Consider the following 19,775-nt stretch of genomic DNA (forward strand, 5'->3'; position numbering starts at 1 on the left):
ATTAAAATATGTATATTATTTGATACTATGTTACCGATTGCAAACATTTTTTCACAGGCTTTGAAAGAGAAAGTCTTTATTGGGCTTCGATTGACATTTCTTACCAAACTTCACACGCAAGCACATTATGTTGGCGTCAGAGTGTTGGAGGTAACGTAGTAAAAGAGAATACTGTAATTTCTAAAAGCTAGAAAGTGTTCTGGGGCCACAGAAAGGATGTCTCACATGCTGAGACTTCTCTCGGCGGCTGTTTTGCCTCTCTGCCGGGCCAGAGGAGCCCGAGGTTGCATACTGGGTTCAGGAAGCCTCGCGGTACGGGTAGGTAACTGATGACTGTTTCTTATTCTCTGCTGTAAACACCACTTAAATGGACTCATTTTACTGTAATACGGCTTAATAGAAACATAATGTTGCGTAACATGAGGCCAGATTTAGCAAATTATCTGAAATCATTTGTACCTTGTTCTCCGCTGTATTTTTTTAAGCTGAAGTTTTACTTCACGTGTTTAATCAACAGTTAAGATTTCTTTTTCATATCTACTCAATTATTTATTAAAAACGGATGCTTTGTTCTGGATATTCCTGAAACAGCAATATCCAGAACAACTTCAGCCTCGTTTTAAAACGAGGCTGAAGTTGACATCTGATTAGCAGCTTCATGTTCTGCACTATACTAAAGGACTATTTACCGAACCGAAACAACCTTTAAGTAGTTGGAGTTATCTAACATACACAGAAAGCTTAAACGTGAACCGGGTTACATTACAATAATTAGAGATGACATTAAACACAGATTTTTTAATTATTATTTGAGAAACGTCAATTGTATTGTGAAAACACAAATATGTAGAATTTATAACTTTTAGGTATCAGACCACCTTTCATGGGGTCCTGCTAAAAATATCTACTAAATGTAGTTTTTGAGGACGTCGAGTTAACTGTGATTAGGATTGAATCATGATGGAAACATTACATCAGCTACTCAGAGATGCAGTCTCATGCTGTGAAACAGATGGTCATTAATAAGAAAAGGACCAACTCAATAATAAACTAAACTTGACTGCATTGTTTAATTACTAGAATCAAATAATATATCTGACTTTGAAACTGTTTCTCTGTGTTCTGTATATAAATTAGATGCTTTCTTTTATAAAATGCACTGAGATCACATTTGTTCGACAGTTTTAGTTGTCGCTATATAAATAAAATAAAGTAGTTGATGTAAACAGCTTTATAGATAGACCCTGTTTCATGGAGAAGCTCTGTTACAGAAGGGTTAAAAGTTTAGTCTTCATAAGAAAAACTGAAAAAAAAAAAAAAAGAAAACAAGGATGGCTGAGATAGTTTCTGTCCTGTTAACAATTAAAACATGTTACCACCAGAAAGGTGAATTAATTACACTATAGAGCAAAACTTGCTGATTATACATAACGTCCATTTTGCTTCTCTACTTAAGGGTTATTAGACTCTATCAAAGAATAGTTCTGGAAGAACAGCAAGCAATATTTTAGACTCAGCTTTGCCTCTGCAGTCCTGAACTTATACTAACTTATTTTGGATGAATACCTGGATGAAAACATATGTTCTTTCTTCATAGTCTATAAACTCATAAGGTGCTTCTATTGAAGTCTGTGTGGTTCCTGTTGGTAGAGTCTTATAACTGCTGTGTTCTGACGTTGTCTTTTTTTCAGGACTGTAGTTTTTTCAGTCAAAGTCAAGCTAATTTCCTGTCTCGTCAAAGAACCTGGTTAGCTAAGCGATGCGTCTATTCCACCGAGCCAAAAGGTGAGAGCTGCTGGATATGATTATCTGCTCGAAAAAAAAAGCAATTTCTTCTGATTTTTTTATTTGAAACTTTTTGTAAAGCTCTTTTATTACTGTAATGTGCAGTAATAAACAATTACAACAAAAGATTAGATCAGGGGTCACCAACCTTTATGAGAGTGGGAGCTACTTCACGGGTCCAGAGTAACACGAAGGGCTACTTGTTTGATACAGACATCAATTTTATATATAAAATTTTATATATATCTACATATATATATACATGATTAAATGCTGCCTGATCATATTAATGTTAGGGACTACTGACAATAGTTATCAGTAATAATTCCTCATGGCAGATATGGTTAATTGCTATTATGTGATCAGAAGTTCTTAGTTCAGAGTTTTAAGTTTGATTTCCTTTTTATAGCTTTTCTGTCCGATTCTAAATTACCCACAAGTGACAGAGAGTATGAATTGCTGCAGGTGTACAGCTGGACACACTGAGATTTTCCTTTAAATAAAAAAGAAAAGTTACTGTATTTTTAATTATCCAACCCTCTTTACTATTTACAAAATTGTGGAGAGAAGAAAAAGTTATTTTGTGCCAAAACATCTTGTAGTAGCGCACATCAGTGTGAGTCTGTGGGGGTCACAGGGTAGCCAAAGCCTAAATCTTATTGGTCAATTTGCTTTTTCTGTGAGCTAAAAATGATGAGTGGAGTTTGAACCTCCGGTTGTTCTAAGATCCCGCCTGAGTTTTTTTTTACAGTGTGCGGGTCTGGCTAGCCGCCAGTTTATTAGCTTTTTTTGTGGTTTCGCAAACTTAAAAGTTGCCGGTCACCCGCTGGCTGACACCAGCAGATGTCGAAAAAAATGTCCGACAGATCAGAAGGAACTATCACTGCACCTGACCTGCAAGAACACAACCACCTCTCCAACGCGCATTATGTGCGCATCGCACAAAGCCGCACAAACCTAAACCACAAAAGCAGCGCACCTTTTTTTTTTTCTTTTTTTTTTCCACAAACGATGCCAATAAAGATATGGAAGCGAAGCCTACCGTGAGATCCACGGAAAGAGGAGGATGTTGATTCCCAGGTTCAGGTGGTGTCAGACGTGCAAAGGAGGAGAAGGTGAAGCAACAATGTTTGATTAATTGAGGAATGTTTCGACTAGATTCAATTGTTTAACCCACAGTCTTAGCGCGACGCTCAGGAAGAGCAGCAGATGTCAGTTAACAGGTGACCCATCAGTTCAGGAAACGTCAAAGAAGCTCATAAACCGGCGACCCGCCAGAACCGCACACGGTAAAAAGCTCCGCTGGGATCTAAACTGCTCTTAGAACTAGGGGGGTTTAAACTCTGCTCATTTATTTTTAGCTTACAGAAAAAACGCCAAGCCGCCAAAAAAACAAAAGCAAACTGACCAATAAGATTTGAGCTTTGGTGTGCGCACCCCTACAGACTCGGACGTGCGCTGCGTATGTTTTGACACATAAGATCTTTTTTTCTCCACAATTTTGTTAATTGTAAAGAGGGTTCGATAATAAAAATTTCAGAAATTATTCTTTTCTTTTTTTACATTAAGGAAAATTTTAAGGTTGGCAGAGTGGGAGCAGCCTGCAGGCGCTTCTGCCCTCCGATGATATTTCACAGGCGTCTGCGCAGTTCTGAATTTTAGCCATAGAAAACAGTTTTATGCATAAAGCAATTTATTTTAAACATTTCTTGTAATTCACTTTTTTTTTTTTTTTTTTTTTAAATCTAAATATAAACAAATGTTATTAATTCAATGTAACAACATGAAATTAAATAATTTATTTGGCAGTGCTCCCTAATGACAATGGCTATTTTTAGAACTTGCTCCACGGGCCCCTCGGGCAACCGGGTGCCCCCGGGCACCGTGTTGGTGACCCCTGGATTATATGATGTCAAAAGGGTGTGGGATGGGTATAGGGTAGCAGATTTTTATGTTTTGTCTGTTATTGATATTTATAAAAAAACACTTTCTGTAAATAGCATAGATTTAATAGTTTTATGTTTTTTTATGTAAAGAACATAAAACTGGGTCTGCAGATGGAAATTGGCTCCAGAGCTAAAGCCTGTTACACAGCATCTTTTCATTTTTTTTTTTTTTTTTTTTTTTTTTTTTTACTAGTACTCCTATATGTGGTCCTTGTCAAATAAATCACTGAAACAAACTGAGAGCAAATTACTCATCAGTTTCCTTTAAAGGGGCAGTTTTATGTAAAAATTTACTTTTCTGAGCTTTGTGTTATGTTATTCCTTCATCAAAAACATACCTGGAGTGTTGCATCCTTTCATGCATGTTTGATCCTTTTGATGATCCTTTAGTCTCCCATGGCATTGTGCTCATTCAGATTAGCCAGCAGCAATTTGCAAACACCTGGTAGAACAACTCATCTGCTGAGCTCATTATAGGAGCTACTTCGTAGAGCAACACTGGAAAAAAAAGTTGTTAAAGGGTTAATAGAGGGTCCATGTTGTGATGACTTCCTGAAGGCGAAGTTACAAAAAGAGTCAAAGTTTCTTAAGGAGACAGAGGCCCAATTTCAAGGTTTTAAACTACAAAGTAAAATTTCTCTTAAGTCATATTTGACACATGGAGCATTCTTATAACAACTAAGGTTAATATAGTTACTTGATTGTGCTGTAAAAGGGCACTATATAACACTGCTAGTTTAATCAGTTGACAGGATGTTCAGGTCATCTTTTCACACGTAGCAGTAAAAGTCACCGCTACGTGTGACTTTTACATGTTTTTCTGTTCAAACAGGCCTGTATATTGCACATTTTGGAGCTGCAGCTCATTTAAATGACTTCAATAGAATATATATTTTTATTGCAAAATTAGTCTATGCTATACAAAAGAATGTTTGCAGTGAAATATTTGTAGGCTCTTATATTTTAGTATTCCCAGTCATCATCATGGAAAGAAATGCCTCTTGGTGGTGCAATAAATCTTCTTGTCTGCATTTCAGATGGAAAAGAAGAAGCGCCAGCAGGAGGCGGGGGAGGACGACCAGGAGGAGGGAAGAGAGGAGGTGGAGGGAAAGACTGGTGGAGTCGGATGCAGAAGGTTTGTCAGGGGGAAAAAAGCCATGAAGATCCATCAGTAAAATTATAATTTGTAAGCTTTACAAATAGCTTATAAAGGACAGAACAAATTGTAATATCCTTTTACTAAAATTCAGAAAATTATAAATATAAGCAAACAGCTGAGTGGTGGAGCAGATCATTGCAGGGTTTCTCCCTGTTGGTTAAGAGTAGCTCGAGGGTTGTATTCTACAGATGAAGTAGCACCTGCACAAGTCTTCCCATCTGGATCTGAAAAAAAATAAGTTTTGCTTTGGAATTTAGTGAGAAAACTGTAAGATGTCAAACGATGTGTGTCTTGTGGGTTATTTTAATATTTGCCCGGTGTCAGTAACAGCCTCAGATCATCTGTATTTGGTGCTGGGTGTGTTTGTTTTCAGGGCGACTTCCCCTGGGATGAGAAGGATTTCCGCTACATGATGCTCACTGTTGGTGGAGTCAGCTCGATGCTGCTCTACTTCTACTTCCGAGACACGGGCCAAGAGATCAGCTGGAAGGACTTTGTGCACCGCTACCTGGGCAGAGGCCTGGTGGAGCGGTTGGAGGTGGTTAACAAACAGTTCGTCAGAGTCATCCTGGTACCAGGAGCGGATGCAGAGGGGGTGAGGGGATGTTAAGGTCTATTAATGATTGTTGCAACACAGCAAAAAAAAAAAAAAACATCAAAACAGTTCTCATCAATCCCTTTGAATTGGCATTGAACAGCCATCCTCTAGTTAACCTGCTTCTGTTTCAGACTGTTACATTCAGTCCTTTCTGCGTTCCTCAGAGTTATGTGTGGTTCAACATCGGCAGCGTTGATACATTTGAGAGGAATCTTGAGGCTGCACACATGGAACTGGGCCTGGAGCCGTCACACCGGGCCGCTGTCATCTACAGCTCTGAGAGTGACGGGTGAGTTTAATCTTTCAACACCCAAAGGAGGAAAAAAATGAGAATCACAATTTATTTGGTCAATATTTTAAAAAAAAAAGTGATTCATTAAGTTTGAAGCATACTGGGCTGCAGAGGTAACCACCTGAAAATATCTTTAAAAACTGGATTTTATTTGAGTAATTCCTTCCATAAGTGACCTAAATTTCAAGTCAAAATAAATATTAATTGTAAGACACGCTTGTCAAACAAGATGGTTGTTCGTGGTGGGTTAACAATCGCTATGGAGACACAGGAAGTGCATCGGTGAAAAAAAAAATTCCAGATTTTCTAAAATTGAAATCTTCAGTTTGATAAATTGTAAATTTATAAAATACATATCAAATCGATACATAAATTGTATTCATTTATTGTCCAGCCCTATTCTGTACACTGTACGCTGACGGTCATCATAAAGGTAGGAACAACTTACTGTTCCTACCTCATCACCAATAGAAAGTAAATTCAAGATTTGTCCCATTCCATCCATATGCAAAAATATAGAGAAAACATGTTCATTTTGGGCTTTTTGTGTAAGACAAGTTCATAAGACGTACACAAAAGACTTATGAACCCACCAACTTATGAACAACATAGTTGCTTTATATTCTGCGTATTGGTGAATTAACTGAGTATTAAACAAGTCTGACATTTCTGTAACATCTCTGAATGTTTTAGTCACGTGAACTATATTATTCTTAGATTTCATATTGCTGCATAGAAATGTTACAATATATTTCAGTAGATTATTTTCTTACATCCTTACAGCTCCTTCTTTATGAGCATGATTCCTACTCTGTTGCTGATTGGCTTTCTGCTGTTCACACTCCGGCGTGGACCAATGGGAGGAGGCGTTGGTGGAGGAAGGAACCCCTTTAGCATGAGTGAGTCGACAGCCAAGATGATGAAGGACAACATAGATGTCAAGTTCAAGGATGTGGCTGGCTGTGAGGAAGCAAAGCTGGAGATCCTGGAGTTTGTGAACTTCCTCAAAAACCCACAGCAGTACCAGGACCTGGGAGCCAAGATACCCAAGGTGAACGTGTGGAGAAAAAATCTGTATGATAACAGATCAGGCTGAGACTCTGGCAAATGGCAAAGAGCAAAGCTTTATTTCATCTGCAGATGGAGAACACACATAGCAGCAAGCTGCACTGAGTTCTGATTTGGAGCTGCAAACCCTCACAATATATAGAACTCATGTTACATAATGTAGTCATTCCAGTTTCAGTTGAACAATATACAAGGCATGTAACCACACTGGAGGGTCAATTAACTCCTTGGATGATAAACATCTTCTTGTTCAAGTATGTGAGTTTCCAAAAATCAGGTTTACTAATGAAACAATTTTTCATAACAAGAACATTGTCAAACCAGAATATCCAGAAGGCACACCAATTTCTTAAAACTCTGAGCTGGTGATTTTCCATAGAGAAACTTCTTAAGACTCAAGGCTTATTCCATCTCACTATATCTATCTAAACTATCTGTTCTTTTCTATTAACAAATACTGGTATGCTGTGGTATGCATGGTAAAGCATTGTCGCTCTCAGCCTGCTGCAATTGCTAAAGGGAGAGGTCAACAGAAAAGCTTATCTAACTGGTTCTCCAGACTCTCTAGCCTGATACTCTAACAGATTGAACAAAACTAATCTGGTTAAATAAGTAAAAGAATTAAATACATTTATTAAGAGACATAATAAACAATTTTTACTTTACAAAAGCAGCCAGGATTGTCAGAGGGGAAGTCCCCCGTCCCTGTTCTTTTGGTGGCTAACAGTCAGTTGATGTGTTTTTGCAGGGTGCTGTTCTGTCTGGACCTCCTGGCACAGGAAAGACTCTGCTGGCCAAAGCCACAGCAGGAGAGGCTAATGTCCCCTTCATCACAGTCAATGGCTCAGAGTTCCTGGAGATGTTTGTTGGGGTCGGTCCAGCCAGGGTGAGTAGAACAGGCCCTGTTGCTTTCCAGTGCAATGCTTCTCAGGAAATGAGTTGAACTAACACAGCTTCTGTGAAGGTGAGGGACATGTTTGCCATGGCGAGGAAAAATGCACCATGCATCCTCTTTATTGATGAGATTGATGCTGTGGGGAGAAAGAGAGGAGGAGGAAACTTTGGGGGACAGAGTGAACAGGAGAACACATTAAACCAGCTGCTGGTGGAGATGGATGGTACAGCCACATTCTGCTTTAGAGGCTGCTGCATTTTTTTTCTCTGTTTTAAAATTTTGTTAATTTGTTTCTCAGGTTTTAACACAGCTACTAATGTAGTGGTCCTCGCTGGAACCAATAGGCCGGACATCCTGGACCCTGCTCTGATGAGACCAGGACGCTTTGACAGACAGATTTTCATCGGTACTCTCAGTCTTTATGTTTACTGCAGCTCACAGTTTGTAATCTGGTTAAACATCAGGATTTTATGGAAAGCTGACCTGTCAAACCAGATCACTAAAAAAGTTCAAGGTGGTCATCAGATCGTCTGCCTTACAGGACATGTACTGGAAGACCAGAGAGCTCATGTAGATGCACATCACTGATGTTTTTTCCCTCCTCCTCTCAGGTCCTCCAGACATCAAAGGCAGGGCTTCCATCTTCAAAGTTCACTTGCGACCAATCAAACTGGATCACAGTCTGGATAAGGAGGCTCTAGCAAGGAAAATGGCAGCTGCCACACCAGGATTCACTGGTGTGTAACATCTACTTGATCTATGTGAAGCTTTGACTTACTGTTCTTAAGCTTTTTCATTACAGATGAAATTTAACTACTTTGTAATAGCTGTGAAGTAAATCTCTAAATGTTGATCAAAGACTAATGTATAGAAATTGCATTCGTCAACATTATTGACCAATAGATTGATATATTCAATCCAGACTAAGATTCTGGTTTGTATTTTTTTGTCAATAAATCAGGTGCTGACATTGCTAATGTGTGCAATGAAGCAGCATTGATAGCTGCTAGGCACCTGAGCCCCGCCGTCAACCCAAAGCACTTTGAGCAGGCGATTGACCGCGTCATCGGAGGTCAGTCACCAACTTTAGCTGCATTGCTAGCTTTTTTTCACATTGCCAGTGAAAACCTAGTCTTTTATGATGTAAAATAGAAACAGCTAACAGATGGACCGAAAAGAACATTTACTATACAGTATATGTTATATTCATGTTTCACATTATCTGCCTGTGTTCAGGCCTGGAGAAGAAGACTCAGGTCCTGCAGCCAACAGAGAAGAAGACTGTAGCATATCATGAAGCCGGCCATGCCATCGTGGGCTGGTTTCTGCAGCATGCCGACCCGCTGCTCAAAGTATAGAGTCTGAACACGGCACAGTCACATCATGGCAACAAAATCAACTTCAAATTATATGCCAATATTAAATGTAGGCTGAGGAGTTTGTCATGAATTTCTATTCAGAGTAAGCACCGACTGTTATAGATACCAAACTGAATCATTGCTCAATAATTAACCAGAAAGAAAAACCAAAGCATACTGCAGGTAAGACAGAATGCTTTGGTGTTTCAACACACATTTACACACAACACTGGGTCTTAGAAAGATTGGGATTTTTAAATCTCTGTTGGTCCTGGTTCATAACAGAGTAAGATTTATTTGAATGGGTTACAGAAGAACTCTTAAAACTATTAGCGTCCAAATAAACAAACAGGAGTAAACATAAACCACCCCAAATCTTAATTTCATGCTAAAAAGTGCTAAAAACATGAGCTGGTATTGGTTCTTGTTAGGCTCTTTAAAGAGCTTGACTAAGTTTCTGATTTGCAAGTCCAGTTGCAGCTCAGGTGGTCTGGCAACCAAGGTATTGCCTTCGAGTGGTATACGGCTGGAAATGGCTGCACCTGATCATCAGCTAATGGTTTTTAGTAGTTATATCAACTTTTATATTTGGAAATATGAAAGCATGCAGTGGCCTCCTGGACAGCAACAGCGGGACACACATGATTAAGGAACAGAACCAAGGAAGGAGGAATTTGTTCTCCATCAAAGAGGTTTTTGCGTGCTAACACCCAAGCGGCAAAGATATCTGGGGTGAGAGGGTGTTTAGTTTTTCCCTGGTGGAGCAGATATATCCAAATTCAAAGGCCCAAATTCACATTAAAAGCTTTAACTTTTCACAGTGGATTGTCATAAATCTCTAGTGTAGTTTTGCAAACGTTAGTGTTGAACACGTTTTGTGTTGTAGGTCTGTGTGTGGATAGAGGATATTCACAATATTCCAAGACAAAACAAAAGACAAAAGATAGTGCCTCATGTAACTGGACAGTTGCTGCTACTGCAATGTATTTAAAGAGCCAGGCCTTGTTTTCAGGTGTCCATCATTCCACGGGGGAAGGGCTTGGGTTACGCTCAGTACCTGCCCAGAGAGCAGTACCTCTACACCAAAGAGCAGCTGTTTGACAGGATGTGCATGTTGCTGGGAGGGCGAGTGGCTGAGCAGGTCTTCTTTGGACGAATAACCACAGGAGCTCAGGATGATTTGAAGAAGGTCACACAGTCGGCCTATGCGCAGGTACTCACACACCCTTGCTGGGTCCAAGTAATATGGAGGAAGGGGACACTTCTTGAGTTGTGACACTTCTCTCTCTTTGCTGATGTTCAGGTGGTGCAGTTTGGGATGAGTGACAAGGTGGGGCAGGTGTCGTTTGACCTGCCCCGGCAGGGTGAGATGGTTTTGGAGAAGCCTTATAGCGAAGCGACAGCTGAGCTCATTGATGAGGAGGTCAGAGGACTAGTGGACCGAGCGTATGAGCGCACCCTGCAGCTGATCACCGACAAGAAGGACCAAGTGGACAAGGTGAGACATTTTAGGTGAGATGTTTATCAGGTGGCACAGGGAACAGGAGGGAGTCAGTATTGTTCCCTACATTTAAAGAGGTAGGAATATAGTTTTATATTATAGCTGTCAAGTTACTGTGTTAACTTCAGTTGTTAAGCAAATACCGTATGTATCAAACGTAACTTAGAAGAAATTTGACGCCTTGAAATTGGGCGTTTGTCTCTTTAAGAAGCTGATACTCTTACTGATATTGGACTTTCATCACATTGTCACAATAAAGCTCCTTCATGATTCTTTTTACAAATGTTATGAATATTTGACTGACGGGTAGTTCATAAGATGAAACAAAATTCCAGTAGGTGTTTGTTAATTGCTGCTGCTGATAGTCTTGAGGAATTGATTGGGGCAGGTTCAGACAAGTGCTCTGTGAGGGAGAGTAAAGCCTGGTGGGTTGCCAGACTTATAGCACACTGGGGGAAACCCTGACATAAATACCAGCTGTTTAAAGATGTTGTTGCAAAGGTATAGAATTTTTCCACCAAAGAGGTTCCAATGCTTAGAAAGAGTGTTAGTTTGTTCTTAACTGGTTTGATTTTGAATATATCTTGGTGAACAGCTCTAAGTGAGGCTGAGCCACTGGGTGTAAATGTTCCCTTCTCCTGTTTGTATTCAGTGCTGTCTGTGATTAGACCTGCCAGGTTATGTGATAGTTGGCTATTCAGTGTAGATATTTGTGGGCAGGACTGATACAGAGTTTGTCTTTGTTGTCATGCTGAAATTTCTGGATTTCCACAGGTGGGTCAGTGTGATTTGTTGAATTGAGCTATTTTATGTTTATCCTTGGTGTCATCCTCAGGTGGGGAAGCGTTTGCTCGAGAAGGAGGTGCTAGACAAAGCAGACATGGTGGAGCTGCTGGGTCCTCGGCCATTCCAGGAGAAGTCAACCTACGAGGAGTTTGTGGAGGGGACGGGGAGCTTCGAGGAAGACACGAGCCTTCCAGACGGCCTCAGGGACTGGAACCAGCAGAGAGGAGGGGAGGCAGAGGAGACAGACCCAACCCAGAACAGACAGCAGGCGGTGTAGGATCTGAGGAATCAGGAGAAAATTCATCCAGCTGGACAGAAATACATGAAGCTGCTGACTCTGTTTCTCTCTACCTGACTGTAGACCTCTACCTGACAGGCTATATAAATATATATATATAGCTGCACCATAGTCTTCCATCAGAGGGCTATGGTGCAGCTAGCAGTCAACTATTTCTCTTCAGAGTGGAATGATCTTTACATGGCCTTAAGATTCTCCCCCTCTAGATCCTGCCACGTTTAACTACGTCAGGACAGAACAGAGTGAACATAATGCTTTCTTTATTTATTCTTTTACAAAATGTCTGTCCTCCTGATAATGAGGAAGAAATACTTGACTCGAGGAATGTTTATGCGGCCAAACAAGGCTGAAATGTTTTTAGAAATGAATCAGAGGTTTTTTCACCGACCTGGAACAACTCGTCTCAACATTCTGCTTCAAAACAACACAGCAATTTTCATTTGTATTTTACCTCAGCTTGGACTTGGATTTTAATCATAAACTGTGCGATAATGACTGAGACATTTTGTACGCCACTGTTCTAACATAAAAAGAATAAAGGATTTAGTTTTCTGAAATTAAAGCATGCTTTACAAAGCTATAAAAGACGGTCACAGGTGCCTGTAGATTTTACTTTCAGGTTGAACAGTCACACTACATTCTGCTTAGCAGATAAAACCTGCTTTATTCTGTGTTGTCTGTGGTTTCAGTGGTTTTCAAGGTGTGAAGCAACTTGATTAACCTTGTTTTGGTTAATAAGGTTAACCAGAACTTAACTTTGCTTTGATTAAGTTTAGTCTTTCTATCTTGAGCATCTTTAATGTCATCTTCAACTTTTAAATGCGATTGTGTTGAGGATGCCTCGATGTGGTTGGAAATGGAAAAGTTTTCTGACCTTGTTGCATATTCTACTCATTCAAAGATAACATGATGTTTTTGTAGCATCTCGGATACAGTCACATCCTCACACCGTGGTTGACATTAACATGGCTGTTAATCAGACTTTTGCCTTTGAGTTATTGCAGCTGCAAAAAAACTCTTGATCTTGAGGAGTTTAATTCTGTAATTTATTTATACAGTGTTGCTTGAAAGTTTGTGCACCACCCAAACATGGTCATTGTTTTTCTAAAGAAAAATCATCATGTGAAATGGATATAAAAGACATATTTTTATCATTTATTCAACAAAAGATTTTTTTTCTGTCAAAATCAGAAAATCTGCCTGTTTCAGATCTAATCAAAGTCTGGGATTGAGATCCGGACTTTGACTGGGCCAATCCAGAGTGCGAATCTTCTTACTTGTAAGTTATTCTTTGGTACTTTTGCTGAATGCTTTGGATTGTTTTGTTGCATAATCCTGTTCCATCCCAGCTTCAACTCCCTGACTGATGACAGGAGATTCTGGTCAAGAATTTGTTGAAAGTCCTGGGAGTTGATGGTTCTCTGGACAATATGGAGTCATCCAGGTCAGAAGGCAGAAAAGCAGGCCCAGACTTTCACATTTCCACCACCATGCTTCACTGCTGGAAGGAGGTTCTTCTCTTTACAACGTGTTCCAAATTATTATGCAAGTGATATTTTCTCAGATTTTCCTAAATGCAAATGATAGTCAGTATAATTTTTACGTCATGAACTATTACAGTACAAATTTTACTGGACAAAGCTCCCCATGAGAACAGTATTTTTTTCAAAAATAAAAAACTCAAAATGTTCCAAATTATTATGCACAGCAGATTTTCTAAACATTTTATGGATTATAAAGAACTGTAAACAGTCACTCTTTGAATATATAATGTTTTCATACCTTGTCATATGGCACTGCACTATCTGATGATTTTCGTCAGCAGAGAGCCTTTCTCTTTCCCATATTGCTTGAAACGTGTGGCCTGCTTAATAATGTGGAACATCCTTCTTAACTAATTTCCTTTAATGGAGCTCACCAGACAAACTAATCAACCCAGCTCTCTGAAATTAATTATAGTGTTTCAAAGAACCCTGATACACAATATCATCTATAAATTTAATAGCACAACAATTTTTTTTTAAATCTTTGACAAATCCAATTTGCATGACAATTTGGAACGTGGTGTAAATGCAGTGATTTTTATCCAAACCTGTGATTGAGGCCAAATAATTATATTTTGGACTCATCTGTCCAGAGAATTGACTCCCAGAAAGGCTCTGGTTTGTCCAAGTGCTCTCTGGCAAAGTTTAAACAGGCTGCTTTGTTCTTGCTTGAGAGCAGAGACTTCCTTCTAGCAACTCTCCGATGAATACCACTTTTATTGATATTTTCCCTGATTGTAAACATGTACATTTATCCCAGAGGTCTGCAACTCTCTGGAGGTGATGTGTGGGTTGACCTTTACCTGCATTATTGTGTTTCTGGTGGTTCTTTGTGTTAGTTTTGACAGCCGCCAACTTCTTCGCAGAGTTGTGGTGACGCCTAGTGCCCTCCATTTGTAAATGATTTGTCTTACAGTGGATGGATGAAGCTGTAATCTTTTAGAGATGGTTTTATAGCTTTCTCCCGACTGATGGGCTGTCACCACCTTCTTCCTGTTTTCCTCAGATGTCTCCTTTCCTCTTGGCATTGTTGATCTGTTCTTTATGCCTTGACCCAACAGTGGTTTGGTTAGTTTCCTCTCCCTTGCGCCTCAAAACCTTTTCTAATGATGTCTCATTTGATTGGTCTGTTTAGTTGATTACTTGAGCACACACATGTGTTACACCTGAGTCTTTTCCCTAATTGACTTTACCAGTGCAGCTGTGGTTCAATTACTTTTGCAGATGCTCTGATTCCATGTTTTATATAGTCTGCTTGCAATTCACACATTTCCCTCAAAACAAGTAAATGGAATCGATGAACATAAATCTGACATTTCATATACAAGAACTGGTAATGAGAAAATAAGAAAATTGTGGTTAAAAAAAAGAAAAATCTGAACTACTCAACCAGTTTACATGCTTCCAAGCAGCACTGTGTATATATTTATATTTGATCTTATTTCACTACTTGGAGAGATGGCTACAGTGTCACTTGATAGTATGCTTCATTGGGTTGCTAATCCCTTCACAATTTACATAACATCCTGCCTCAGTTGTCATCACTGTAATCCAGCCTTTAATATAATATTTATTCATGACAATGTCTCAAAATATCAGTTAAGGTCAGAAGAAATTCTAGCAGACTCAGGACCTACTAGGACTAGGTGCATGATAATTTAATGTTGTCTGAGTTTAGAGGAAGCAACTACGAGATTATTTCTGACATTTGGTGCTAAAATAGCTTTTTCTGTCAATATCTGTGTTGTCTTTTTTTTATAGGTTCAACTGAAGGAAGTCCACAGGAATATGCTGATACATTCATACTCCATTGTGTTTTGGGTACTGAGTGTTTCATGAGTTTAAAAAATAAATAAATAGATATTTAAAAGACTTGGGAAGTCTTGTGATATTTAAAAATATTACAAAGAAAAGCAAACAGAAATGAATCATGACTAAAGACTTTCACAGAGTGGTTTGTTCCTGGTAACCTCTGACCAACAGATTTTTTTACAATGTAAATCTCAATGCATACACAACATTACTGTATGAAAAAGCTCTGAGTACAATGGGAACGACTCGCTGAAGCTGCACTTCTGAAACCTGACCAGCAGGAGGCAACAACTTCCCCCACAACAAGTCAGCTCAGGAGAGTTAGCTGCTGTTTCTGCTTCTACATATTTTTGATCCAATAATACTTATTTAAAAAATAGTCTAAATTGACTTAAACAAAAAATATAATGGATAATAAATAAATAGTCCTACACACAGACAGCAAAGAAAAACACAGATTGCTTGTTTAAAACTGAATACAGCAGAAAAATGCTTGTTGTTTTCTTGTCTTCTGGTGGTTTGATGGGTTTCTCCTGGTTTATGTCCACTGGAGGAGCACTGAGAAAAGAAGAGATGCAGCAAAGATACAAAGAGACATGGAGATGGCAGATGCTCCTCCACAGTCCTTGGCATCCTCCTGGTGGACCAATCACACATTTTGACATTTTGTTAAAAATATTTGCTAAAACATGCCCAAATTTTACCTATATAGTTGCTCAGCACATAAAAATATAATCCTGCAACAACATTAACATGATCATTCTCAGGACTGACCTTTGGGTGGTAGGCGTGGCAGGACTCTGGACGCCTTCGCACCTTCTGAGATTTCATCCTGTTGCACTTCACAGTTGCATTATGTTTACAGATATTAAGAAAAGCTTTGCACACAGAGAGGGCCGGTGCTGAGCAGATCTCGAGCTACAGCAGAGACAATATCGGAGATCGCTCTCTTATATTTTATTCTTTTTTCAAGACCAGAACAGAACCTATGTATGCATTTAGTTGGGAGCCATTTTGTTGAACAGTAGAAGGATATATTTAATTTCCTTTGGCTGCAGCAGGATGGGTCCAAATTGACGGGAGCAGTCACAGGTGGCTTGTGTTACAACCAGAACCAAGTTACTGTCAGGAATCTGCTGCACCACAAACATCCTGAAACACAAACGATGATGCCAAATGAATTTAAAGCGACAGAGACCCACTGTCAAAGTGTTAAATTACAAAGTCAAATTTCGTTTAAATCATAATTGATATATATATCATTCTTATAAAAACTGAAGGCACCATAGAAACTTGATTATGCTGTACAATAGCACAATGTGTCTGGAAAATAAATACTGCTCCTTAAAAACTGCTTCTTTTATTAGTATCATCTATATTTCACAAGCCTTAATCTCCTTATTTTTTTATATTGACGAAGATTAAAAGGAGGCTGAAATTAATATCTGGATCATATATTGAATAAAGGTCTATTTTATTGCTTTTAAGGAGTTTATTTTTTTGTATTTGAACGAGGTTATATCAGATTTCTTAAAAGGTTGAACAGTAATTGAATGCAAACTTCAGAAAATCAAAATCGGTGACGTTGATGAGGGAACAAAATGATGAGGCATTTTAGTTTTAAGCATATCTTCTTTTTAACAAAGTGATTTTGATTATGAGTGTTTATATGGTTTAATAAATGGATGGATGGATGGTTTAATAAACCATAGAAGAGTTAAACATAATCTTATTAAAAATATGTTGCTTAGAATTTTTGGAAGGGAGATGAGTAAAAAACACAAAAGTTGATTATTGTCTCACGATGCAGCCTTGCTAAAGCCCGAACGATGTTAATACCTAGCCATAATAATAACGCACAATCCAGTGACTTTCCCTTCAAAACTATGTTGACAGACAATAATACAATTAACATCTGCACAACCAAGGTTTATCAATAAAAGCATTAGCTCCTTTCAAAAAGCATTTCTGCAATAAACTCACAAAGTTGAACTTTGTGAGTCTGTGTGAACTTTGATTTATGATCACTCATAAATCAAGTGAAGACGGCGATATGCTGCAGAACTGGCAGTTTAAAAATAAATAAATCCTGAATTTTAAAATACCACAATTCCACAACAACACCTTGTAATGAACTGAGACGGACATGTTAGCTCCCTAACTTTTAGTAATGTTTTGGGTTATTTGGACTCTGGTCATTGGTCTCTGCTATATGTTTGATAATATAGCAGCCATTCAACCAGGCTTTGTAAGGTTGGTGAAGAGAGTCTTTATTAAAGGACAACACTGTGGAATTCCCAGTACCAGTGTGGTTGTGAATTTTTGACCGTCCTTTGCTGTCTCCTCCCTTAAACACAACCCATGCATTGCAACCTGCTATCAAGGCAGGTGTTGTGCTGCATCAACAGCAGCATACATAATATCTGAAGGCTCTCATACCATAACTCCATATTACACTCTGTGATAATTTGTGTCTTCATTGTAGGTTTGTTCTTGGATTCTTGGAGCCATTTTGCTCAGCCAGACCCTGCAGGAAAGCTTCACCACTGTAGTTCACTGAAGTGTCAAATATTTAGAAATGGCTTTCCAAATTTATAGATGTCAATTATCTTGTTTTTCATTTATTCTTAAATGTCACTAGATCAGGGCAAGACATGTTACTTCCTGAGGTCTTTCATCCTACTTCAGATGGGATCTATTTAAATAATTTATTGATTGTACAAGTAACCCTGTGCGTAGCTAATAAGACTGATTCCAAAAAATTGGAAATCATAATTCATTTTTGATTTAACAAAGGGGCATTTACTTGGACATTTCTCTCACTAGTTTTCAAACCATTGTTTGAAAACGGCCCTTTATTTAAACCTAAGGTATATCCATCCATCCATCCATTTTCTATACACCCTTCGTCCCTAATGGGGCCGAGAGGGTTGCTGGTGCCTATTTCCAGCTGCGTCCCGGGCGAGAGGCGGGGTACACCCTGGACAGGTCGCCAGTCTGTCGCAGACCTAAGGTATATCTGATATTAAAATTTGTTTTAAGATGTTAGTGCAGTTTGGTCCCTGATAAAGATGATCTGAATAAAGAAATAGGCCATGAAAACAGGAAGCTAATGGAAAGTTTAAGGTTTGTGTGTGTATTTTTGTTTGTAATACCTTGTGGGGACCATTTTCCTGACAAGTTCTACATTCTGGGGATCTACTGCTCCTAGTGGGGACAAGGTCCCCACAAGGGGAAACACTATTTTTGGGTCAGGGCTTAGAATTAGGACAAGGTGTGAATTGCGTTCTGGTTGGGGTTAGAATAAGGGTAAGGCTTAGGCTATAGAGAGGAACGGAAGTCAATGGAAAGTCCCAACAAAGATAGCTATGCAAGCACGTGTGTGTGTTAATATTCTTACTTCTGACAGCGTCCACACTTGATCAGACTGTTGGCCTCCCTGACCGATGAGTCATACATGAAGCCGGGGTATGCAGTGTCACAGGGCTGCAGCGCATCCACTTTCTTTTGCTTATGAGCTGAAAATACAAAAGCACAAGATGCAAAAGTTTACATTTCTGATCAATTCAGATGAGATAAATTTAAAACAGGATTTTCTTAGTAGTTGTCCTAATACCACCACATACTCGGGCATGCTGTACTCACATGTGTGATAGCCAGCTTTGGCTGAATGCATGGAGAATGGCAGTGACCACACAGAGTGAGAGGATGGTGTTGGAAGTGATGATGATGACGACGATGATGATGATGATGATGATGATGAAAATGAAACAGCGTGTTGCATTTGAAAATGAGAGATATAGCTGTCATATGACAAAACGTAAAGCAAAAATATCACATCTCCAGATATCATGATTATCACAGTTTTGGAATGAGTTGGGTTTCTGGACAAAAAAGAACTAATGAAGCAGCACCTGTCATTAGCTATGAACACTCCCTATTGAAATGATACCTGGAGCAACAGATAAGCCTGAATCTACTGCAGCAAGACAACAACTGCTCACTCAGTCTCGTCCATATCTTACGGAGTTCCCTAGGGAGCTTGGGGAAAAAAAACTTCTTTTGCATTCCCTTGCAAAAGAAAATTTTGTAGGAGTTATTGTGTTACTGCTCAAGATGTTTTGCATTCCCTCGCAAAACATATTTTGTATACAGTCATAAAAGTCAATTCAAAATTTCAAGTATACACATAAAAGAGACTCACTGAAAACGTGTTTATATATTCTTAACTCTGGTGCAAAAAACTGATTGAAAACTGATTTATTCACTGCATGTTTACAAAACAAGGTTAAAATGACTTAACTTCACAAATGTCAATAAATCTAATACAAACAAAGAAAGTGCAACACAATCATCATAAAAAGTATCAGAAATAATTAAAATAATCTAATCCATCTAGCTGACAAAACAGAAGCGGTCACATGATTGGTTTCACTGAGTCTGTGTTTGGATGCAGACTCATCTAAATACTTTAGTTTGTGATCTAGATGATCACAAACATTGTTCCAAATTCCAAATAAAAAAAAATACTAAAAACATTCCAATCATACATACATTCTAATTGAGCCTAGTTAGCGTGCAGTGCATTCCGGTTCTAATTATTAAAAAATTGGTTCAAGATATTTTCTGTTTTAAGAAGTCCAGCAGATTGCATCGAGTCATTGACTTCCTGCATTCACTCCTGGATATAGAAACAACAGACAACGACCTGCATTATGTCAGTAACTTTGCAG

The 19,775-nt window shown here is 38.8% G+C and overlaps 2 protein-coding genes across 2 annotated transcripts in view; one reads left to right on the forward strand and one right to left on the reverse strand.

Annotated features, from left to right (window-relative positions):
* Positions 1-63: 63 nt before the first annotated feature.
* LOC122836045 (AFG3-like protein 1) lies at positions 64-15,103 on the forward strand. The gene is made up of 15 exons (XM_044125691.1): positions 64-318; positions 1,692-1,785; positions 4,769-4,866; positions 5,264-5,485; positions 5,653-5,777; positions 6,564-6,831; positions 7,597-7,734; positions 7,813-7,966; positions 8,042-8,149; positions 8,355-8,480; positions 8,705-8,815; positions 8,980-9,095; positions 10,114-10,314; positions 10,405-10,599; positions 11,438-15,103. The coding sequence occupies exons 1-15, from the start codon at positions 217-219 to the stop codon at positions 11,663-11,665; spliced, it is 2,286 nt and encodes a 761-aa protein (XP_043981626.1). The 5' UTR covers positions 64-216; the 3' UTR covers positions 11,666-15,103.
* Positions 15,104-15,481: 378 nt separating this feature from the next.
* LOC122836049 (voltage-dependent calcium channel subunit alpha-2/delta-4-like) overlaps positions 15,482-19,775 on the reverse strand; it is a 67,827-nt gene continuing 63,533 nt past the window's right edge. The window contains exons 36-40 of the mRNA XM_044125694.1: positions 18,688-18,708; positions 18,443-18,560; positions 16,079-16,194; positions 15,817-15,899; positions 15,482-15,679 (exon numbers count right to left, since the gene is read on the reverse strand). Of these exons, the coding sequence (XP_043981629.1) occupies positions 15,581-15,679; positions 15,817-15,899; positions 16,079-16,194; positions 18,443-18,560; positions 18,688-18,708 (437 nt within the window). The 3' untranslated portion in view covers positions 15,482-15,580. The remainder of the gene's footprint in view (positions 15,680-15,816; positions 15,900-16,078; positions 16,195-18,442; positions 18,561-18,687; positions 18,709-19,775) is intronic.

The sequence above is a fragment of the Gambusia affinis genome, linkage group LG08 (assembly GCF_019740435.1).
Source record: "Gambusia affinis linkage group LG08, SWU_Gaff_1.0, whole genome shotgun sequence".
Lineage (NCBI taxonomy): Eukaryota > Metazoa > Chordata > Actinopteri > Cyprinodontiformes > Poeciliidae > Gambusia > Gambusia affinis.

Excerpts from the sequence above, each read along its gene's own strand:
- LOC122836045 (XM_044125691.1), top strand. The coding sequence starts at position 217 with ATGTCTCACATGCTGAGACTTCTCTCGGCGGCTGTTTTGCCTCTCTGC. Across the intron at positions 319-1,691 it reads CAGGAAGCCTCGCGGTACGG|GACTGTAGTTTTTTCAGTCA; the intron begins GTAGGTAACTGA and ends TCTTTTTTTCAG. Across the intron at positions 5,778-6,563 it reads TACAGCTCTGAGAGTGACGG|CTCCTTCTTTATGAGCATGA; the intron begins GTGAGTTTAATC and ends ACATCCTTACAG.